Here is a 9,014-nt window from a genome sequence, read left to right on the forward strand (position 1 = left end):
GACAACCTAGGCATTTGCCCCAAAATGAGGTCAAACGGAAGGTCATTAAAAGGTGTACAAATTACATATAGTTAAAGACTGCAATTATCTCTTTGAAAACTTATTCTGTTGCCAAGTATGGAAATTCAGCAAGCACATATGCAGTTTTCAGTGATGACTATTCAAAACTACTTCAGGGTTGCTTTGATGCAAGACTGAACTTATAAGTAAAGGTACTTGATAGTATTTGATATAAAGATGTACTTTTTCTAAAGTCTGCATCGGCAGAATTTGTGGCTTTCAGTTTTGCAAATTATTGATTCTTATGTCCACTATCTTTTGAAATATGAATTTCACTTCTGAATGTGTCATTTCACTTGGGTGTACATGATATGCTTTCAGCCCATGGTTTTGTTCAGAATTTATTCCTCAATTGCATAAATAGGGGCATTTCCAGTAATGCACACATTCCAGAAAGAGTTTTTTTTTCAAAAAAAGAACAATCTCAAGAAGTGGATGAATAACTTTGGTTTTGCTGTTCCTATGACCAATCCGTCAAGTTACTGTATCGATAGACATCAGGGTCGATGTTCTTATCACTCCTTTTGTTCTCAATTTGTTCAGCCTCCAAATCCAACTTTTTGATTTTGTCTTAATGGACTAATATCTAGCAATGTTTTCTTTTACAATCCACTTCCTAATAAAGATACAGGTGATTAACTGTCTCTATGCTTTATATCAAAAACTGTTCTGCCTGGTACATTGCATTGTGTAATACTGTGTGCTAAAACTTAACCCCTTTCTGCTAATCTCTGCTACGAAGACTTTATAGGAACTCTTGTGGATTTCACATGATTGTGCATCCATTAATTTAAATTATAATTGCAATGTTGTGATATTGAAAAAAGGTAAGGAAGTACAGAGTTTTAGTTCTTACAGTCTTTAAAAAGAACTAGCAAATTTGACTGGCTGGAGAATGAGTATTCGTCCCAGACCCATTGGCCTACTCTATCCCTGTAACCTTGCCTTCCCCATGGCTAGTCCACTTAATCTGCACATCTTTAGACTGTGGGAGGAAACCCATGCAGACATGGGGAGAACATGCAGGCACCACACAGACAGTCGCCCGAAGGTAGAATTGTACCCTGATTTCTGGCACAGTGGGGTAGCAGTGCTAACCACTTAGCCACCATGCCTGCCTTTGCACTCCGACCTCCTGGCCACTGCTCAGCAGTTTACAGCAGTGCAGATGAAATGAGGCCCTTAATTGCCACTTAATTGGACATTAAGGAGCTCTATAGGCCTATAGTATGATTAGCCTAGTTGGCACCTTACCCAATCCATGTATCATGGGTAATGGTTCAGGGCCAGGGAGGAAGGACATGGCTGATCACCTGATATATTTTATGTACACACCTCAAGCCACTGACGGAACAAAGAGGCATAAAATTCAGCCCTATGATTCCATTGTTTAAAAATCTGGAAATGGCTGTTAAAAGTGCTAATTATCAACACATCATAAATTTGTAAATGTCACTAACATCCCAGATCCAATTAGAGAATTGCTATGGATTAGTCCTCCAAATGTATGTAATATTTTCAAGCGTTTTGTTGTCTGGGTTAGTAAATCTTGTAAACAAAATCATTCTCTTTTTAAAGAAAAGTATCCAGGTCCTGGAAATACTAAAGTACATCCTGGATAAGGAACTTCAGTTGAATGGAAAGCTTGGAAAAGCTGGGAGTGTTCTCTCCCACAGCAAAAAACAAATGTTTAGTTTATGAAAGATTAATAGAGAGCAAGAGAGAAACTATTTTCTCAATCAAGTGTATCAGTAATCAGAAGCTAGAGATTGAAAGTAATTGCCCACGGAACAGAACGGGAAATGGGAAGTAATGTTTTCACACAAAGTTAATAAGATCTGGAAGCAGCTGTGATGTATGGACTTTGCAAAGAGGATGGATATTTACTTGATATATACTCAAATAACAAGGAAAAAGACATGAATATGGAATGATATTAGACTTTGAGTGTGATGATAGGTTGAATAATCTTTAAGGCGGTAGAATCCTATTGTTCTAATGGTTTAGGGTGAGAAGAGAAAGATTTAAAAGTGACCTAAGGGGTAAATATTTCACACAGGGGGGTGGCGCATTTATGGAATGAGCTGCCAGAGGAAGTGGAGGAGGGTGGTACAATTACAGCATTTAAAAGGCATCGGGATGGGTATATGATTAGGAAGGGTTTAGAAGGATATGGGTTAAGTGCTAGCAAATGGGACTAGGTAAATTTAGGACATCTGGTCGGCATGGATGAGTTGGACCGAAGGACCTGTTTCCATGCTGTACATCTCTATGCTTCTATGATGCAAAATGCGACATGTTGTTCCAACAATTGTCCCAGCAACATTCCATGGTTTAGCTTACTATAAAGAACACCTTCAACTTCCGCTTAATGCTTGCTTCTCATACATTAGTCCTTTCACTTTTCTTAAAGGGCAAAAGAAAACCTAAAAATTAAGGAAATAGAAAGTCAGTCAGTGGAACCTGAAATTCACAGACTAGCTGTAACATCCCTGTGACTCTGTAGCCTGTCAATAGATGCAGTTACTCAGATTGATCTGTTTTGAGCAGTGGCCTTAAAGGGACAACTCGAATTTGCAGTTAAACTTCAGTTTCACACCAATTGCAGGACAATCAATTGATACACTTGTGACTTTAAAATGTTTCTCACATGAAGTGGCCTTGTGCTAGATTTTACAGGCCCAAATCCGCTCGGCCACCTCCCCCCCCCCCCCCCCCCCCGGGAATTTTAAGTACAGGATACTGACCCGGGTGGCAATATAGCATCATCATGCCAGAAACATAAAACAGGAATTGCTGGAAAACCTCAGCAGCATCTGTGGAAAGAAAGCAAAGTCCAGTGACCTTTCTTCAGAACTGACGGTGGCTAGGAAAAGGCTACTATTCACCCAGAAGATGGGGTCAGTGGGGAGGAGGGAGCAATAAACTGTAGGTGGAGATACAGCCCAAAGAGAAAGAACAATTACTCCGAAAGAACAATTAATGCGTGGCATGGTAGCTCAGTAGTTAGCACTGCTGCCTTACAGCACCAGGGTCCTAGGTCGATTCCAGCCTCAGACAACTGTCTGTCTGGCGTTTGCATATTCTCCCCATGTCTGCGTAGGTTTCCTCCCACAGACCAAAGATGAGCAGGTGACTTGGCCATGGTAAATTGCCCATAGTGTTAGGTGCATTAGTCAGAGGGAAATGGGTCTGGATGGGTTACTCTTCAGCCAAAAGGCCTGTTTCCGCACTGTAGGGAATCTAATCTAAAAACAACAATCGGATAGACAAAGGAATGGGTAAAGGTCAGCCTGGAAGAATGAATGGCTGTTAATGGGGACCATTAGTGGCTGACACTGCGTTTTGTGTGATAGCAGCTCATGTGGAAACAAGGCCTGGTGTGGGGATTCAGTGGGGGAAAGCCACACAGGGGAAGGTGCTCAAACCTTAAAAATGTTGAATTTGATAATAGGTCCAGAAGGCTATAGAGTGCCCAAACAGAAAATGAGGTGCTGTTCTTTCAGCTTGCGCCCAGCTTGACTGCAGCAATCCTGAGACAGAGATGTTGGCCAGGGTATATGAAGCGGTAGACACCTGGAAGCTTAAGGTCATTTTTGTCAGTGATGATGATGCCATCATGATGCTCGGCTCTGTCATGAGCAGGTGCTAACATCTGTAGACCACCTGATATTTTTGAAACACCCCAGTAGGAAACAATTGAACTGGTTAAAGTGTCCTTGAATGCAATTTTTCATCATTTTTGTCTGAGATGAAAAGGTTTGGTTGTGTTTTATGGCAGATATGATGAGATTGTATATGAGGGGGTGAGGAAGATGCTGAAAATGTGTTGCTGGAAAAGCGCAGCAGGTCAGGCAGCATCCAGGGAACAGGAGAATCGACGTTTCGGGCATAAGCCCTTATTCAGGAATGAGGAAAGTTTGTCCAGAGGGCTAAGATAAAAGGTAGGGAGGAGGAGAGGTGCAGGTGAATTTGTGGCGGATATGGAAGTTTCCTTTGGGGCCTTGGAGGGTGGTGAGGGGGGAGGTGTGGGCGCAAGTCTTGCACCTCCTGCGGTTGCAGGGGAGGGTGCCGGGAGTGGAGGTTGGGTTGGTGGGGGGTGTGGATCTGACGGGGGAGTCACGGAGGGAGTGGTCTTTACGGAATGCTGCTCGGGGGGGGGGGGGAAATATATCCTTGGTGGTGGGGTCCGTTTGGAGGTAGCGGAAATGACGGCGGATGATGCGCTGTACATGGAGATTGGTGGGGTGGTAGGTGAGGACCAGTGGGGTTCTGTCCTGGTGGCGGTTGGAGGGGCGGGGCTCAAGGGCGGAGGAGCGGGAAGTGGAAGAGACAGGGTGAGACGGGGTGAGGAAGATGCCTTGACGTATTTTTTTAGAAATAGATAGATTGATTTTATTCACAAGTGCCCTTGTTAAGGGTGACTAGGGATGACCAGCCAATGAACCTCACATCCCATGAGTGAAATGAAAGCAAAAGGAAAAGTCTTCCATGGGGGCCATAGCTGCAAATGACTTCTATTGGTGAAGGTGGCAGAGTCTTAACATGTTTTAACTTTTCTTTATTATTTTAAGTCTGCCATTAGGAGAAAGAGAGATTGAGAGAGCAGGGAACTTTTATATATGTAGCTGACTTGCTGTTCATTGTATAACACTTCAGCTACACAATATCTTACCCCACAGGGTAAAAGCACATGAAAAGTGAACGTTGACACTTGGAACTGACTGTACTGGAGCACCATTTTGAGGTGTACAGGACATGTCAGACCCATGTGTCTCATTCACAACTTTTACGAGTTTTTCCGTCTGTGAGCTTAGATTCCTTAGACTCCTTTGCACTGCTAACTTGGCTGCTTTGTCACTGAGGCACTGCTAACTGCGATCCAATGTTTGATTCACTGCAATGTGAGATAGACACAAGTGAGCTGACCACACTCACTCCACCTCCCCTACTCTATTGATACACATAAAATATAGCTCCACAATTTGCTCTTGGGATTGCCTATATCTGACAAATAGGTTAGGGTTCACTTTACACTGTATTGTTTCTTTTCAGTCGCAAATTTTGGCAGATAACTAATACACATGAAAATGAGCCAGAAGAAAATAAAGTTTAAACAAAACAGTCCACTATGAAGTACCTTGCATGAAACATGTATTTTGCATTTGTTTGGAAACATAACCTTTTCAAACACACTGTATCTGTCTATACTACTTTCAGAGCTATCTCAAACTCTTTACATTCTCTCCATTATGTTTTCTCTCTCTATCCTCTCAAATCTGAGGCACAAAACCTTGTGACTGAAAAATGACAACTGAAAATACTATCCGTTGCAAGATTCATTTTGATGATATTAAGTGTTTACTGCTGTTGAGTTTCCTCTCCTAAATCCTCCCACTATTGCACGATCAACTTGGAGAACTCCTGGCTTCTTTTCTAATAGTCTATTGCCTCCTTCAAACCTCCTTCCTCATCTCTCCCCATCCATCCTATCACCTATCATCTCCAGCAACAAATGTGAGGAACTGTTTTGCTTTTGTAATAAAGTGTCCCTTTCTTTTCTGCCCCTGACCTCAAGTCCTCTAACTGTAGGATTTTTGACTTCCCAACTCTGAAATTCCTTACCTTTCTGATCCATGTGCTCTCCATCAGACCTGTTTCTAACTTCCTCAGTCTATTCCTATTCTCTACCTAAAAGCTCAACTCGCTTGTTTGGCCCATGCTATAGATGTTAGAAATAGTTATCTGTCCGTGGGCACTGTCTCTCATCATTTCGGAACAAATATTAGCTATTATCAATTTCTCCAAAAGTCCCTCCTTGACCATTTTAATGTGGTCACTTACTGCCAGCATCCATTTTCTCTCTTAAGCCATCATTCTATACATTATAGTTATAGTTGTTCAGACATGTACATTTTTCCCTCAAAGATATACTATATTCATTTGTAAAATACCTTACTGACACTCATCCATCTGAACCAGCAGCAGATGACTATCCGGATTGTCACCCATCTTCTGCCCGCATCCTTCTTGATGGTCTCAGCAAGACATTCTGTGCAACAGATGAGCAACTTAGTGAAGAGAGGGCATTTCAACTTGAAAATTACACAGAAGCTGCACAAAACATGTCTATATCCAACCTTTTTCACTATTACTTGTCTTAATATGATTGTTGTAGTTACATATAAATAGATTGTGGGTCAGGCATAAAGCCTGAAGGCAAAACATTTCAAATTGAAATTGACAATAAATGTGCAACAGAAATATATAGTTCTCTTTGCACCATTTCCACTCTGAGGTGCAGAGCACAATACTCTTGATATTACATTCATTGTCAGATAAACAGTTCAAGGCGTTCTACAGATTTGAGCCTTTTAATCTGCTATGTCTGTAAAGCCTTTAAACAGTAACCTTGTCCCATTGTCCCACTGCACCTCTGTGAAGGCTGCCTCATGCTTTTTAGCCCGTGGTTCAGGACTTTGGAATGTAACAATCTGCAGCATTTCGAGAAGGATAACTCTTGCACTAAAAACACCAAGTTTAGGTTAGATAAAGGAACTTCTTTCACTGCATTGATTGTCTTCCAGCACAGTTGATGTTTTTCCAAGTATATATCCCTGTGAACAACCCATAGAACAGAGAATTCTGTGTCGCAGAGCTGCTTTGGATAATTTTTGAGAAAAACTATTGCTTCTCTCTCCAGACCTTCCTTGTAAAGGCACATGGAACATATTGTAATAGACTCTTCCTCATCACATCTGAATGTCTTTTAATTATTGTAACTGTACCTGCATCTACCACTTCCTCTGGTAGTTCATTCCACATACAAACCAAAAGTGTGAACTTGGCCACTTTGGCCGGAAAAATCAAAAAGCAGTATGGTATTTGAATGGGAAGAGATTTGACTGAGTTCCCTGAGAACATGGGCTCATTGTCCTTATTTTAAAACATTGAGACCGTTAATCATGTTGTCATTGTTGCTCTGCCTGAGATCAACTAATTAATTCAACCAATTCCAAAACCCTTTCAGTGCTTTTTAATGCACATCACGCTTATGTGAATTTCATTCTTATTGGTGTTTTGCTATCAGACAGAATTAAATTTTTTTTGGAAAGCACCAGAAAAAGTTTGGAAAGCACCAGAAAGAAACATATCACTGCTACATGGTGTGGCCTAAATATTATGCTAATGTCTCACTCTGGAGGTGACTGTTAATACCTTCATCATAACTAGCAATAAGCAACTAGTACAGTTTTACAACATTGCATGCATGCCAAGAATAATTTTATATTAATGTTCTTCAGTATCAAATGCTTTTATTCAAAGTTTGCATTTCAATTGCAGATTGTAAAGTTGCTGGATGGCAAACGTTCTCAGGCTGTGGGAATCTTCATATCAAGTCTACATCTAGAAATGAAAGACATTCAACAAGGTATGCTTTGGGTGCTTGAGCAAAAAGTACAAGCCTATTTGATAGTTTATAAATGAAAGGTCCCAGCAACATAATGTTATGTGACGTTAGTTTGTGTTGAATGAAGGCAGCACAGAGACAGTGGCATCCTATTGAGAGCAACTAAATGCACTTCTCAGATTTAAGTGGAGATCGTGGACCAATAGATTCCTGGCCAGTGACAACTGATGGTGTTGACGCAAAATGCCTCTCCATTGTGGACGCTACCTGCTGCATGAAGATAGAAGGGATTTTACAAGACTATAAGTTGAGAAGCAGAAACCAGAGGGTGGGCTGTTTATAGAGGCTATGGAGTATTGATTAGGATATGTATAGCTGGTGGTCCATCCTGAGGGTATTAGATTGGAGAACCTGTTGGTTGAGCTTGAGGGGTGAACATTATTGTTTTAAATCTAAGCAGTCAGTGAAAGAGCTAAAATCATATCTAGGGTGATTGCAAGCCTAATGCTGTTGGAAACATGAGCATTGAAGGAATGATGCCTACTGAATGCCAGTCAGCTGTTGAAGATTTGACAGGTGAACATAGCTTATGTTGCTCAGCAAATCACAGGTGTCCGGGTCTTCAGTAGCCAGCAGCTTCTGGGCCCCAAGAACTGCAGTTGAGGCCTGATCTTTGTAGAATCCAGAGAATAAGTAATTTTTTTTACTTGTCACTGAAATAACTCCACAGTGGTCGGTATCCCATCACCAAGTCACCCTTTATTTACATATGAAGAGTCCTTGACGCTGATCCAGTTCCCTCAGAGTCAGCTCTCAGAGTGAACAGAATATTTGACATTCCTGTTTATATCTGTCAGCCAGGGCTCCCTAATTGGACCAGGTTAACAACTCCAATCAGGGAACTCATATTCTGAGGTCTACCTGTATGATCTCATTACAATCACTCTTGTCACTTTTTGGGGGAATGTAGGTTGAAGGCAAGGGCAGGGGGACAGGGTTGCCTGTGGAGGGTAGCACCTGACTCCTCCGCCAATAGCTCCAATTGTCTCAAGATTGAGAAAGCCCCAAAGCCATCATGCAAGTCACCCCACTTTCCCATCAGGAAACTAGACGCCTACTAGAAAGGCAGCTGATCAGTGTTATGGTTCACTGAGGTAGTACACTAGAAAGTGAGTCCCTTCCCAGAGTTGTCACCAAACCCAGATTGATGGAAGCCATGGACTGTGTTTCTGTATTGAACCAGGAGAAAGTGAGGACTGCAGATGCTGGAGATCAGAGTTGAAAATGTGTTGCTGGAAAAGCGCAGCAGGTCAGGCAGCATCCCTGGAGCAGGAGAATCAATGTTTCGGGCATGAGCCCGAAGAAGAGTTCTCCTGCTCTTTGGATGCTGCCTGACCTGTTGCGCTTTTCCTGCAACACATTTTCGTTTCTGTATTGAACCATCAACATATAATAACTACTAATGAAAACTATAATCCCATTATAAACTCCCCTTCACTCACTCACACTCTCTCTCTCACACACACACACACTCTCTCTCTCT

At 41.8% G+C, this 9,014-nt stretch overlaps 1 protein-coding gene across 5 annotated transcripts in view; it reads left to right on the top strand.

The window, feature by feature from the left end:
- fmn1 (formin 1) overlaps positions 1–9,014 on the top strand; it is a 367,109-nt gene that overhangs the window by 180,621 nt on the left and 177,474 nt on the right. For all 5 annotated transcript variants that reach the window (XM_043697987.1, XM_043697990.1, XM_043697988.1 and 2 more), the window contains one exon: positions 7,405–7,492. In XM_043697987.1, coding sequence (XP_043553922.1) covers positions 7,405–7,492 — 88 coding nt within the window. The remainder of the gene's footprint in view (positions 1–7,404; positions 7,493–9,014) is intronic.

The sequence above is a fragment of the Chiloscyllium plagiosum genome, chromosome 10, assembly GCF_004010195.1.
Source record: "Chiloscyllium plagiosum isolate BGI_BamShark_2017 chromosome 10, ASM401019v2, whole genome shotgun sequence".
Classification (NCBI taxonomy): domain Eukaryota; kingdom Metazoa; phylum Chordata; class Chondrichthyes; order Orectolobiformes; family Hemiscylliidae; genus Chiloscyllium; species Chiloscyllium plagiosum.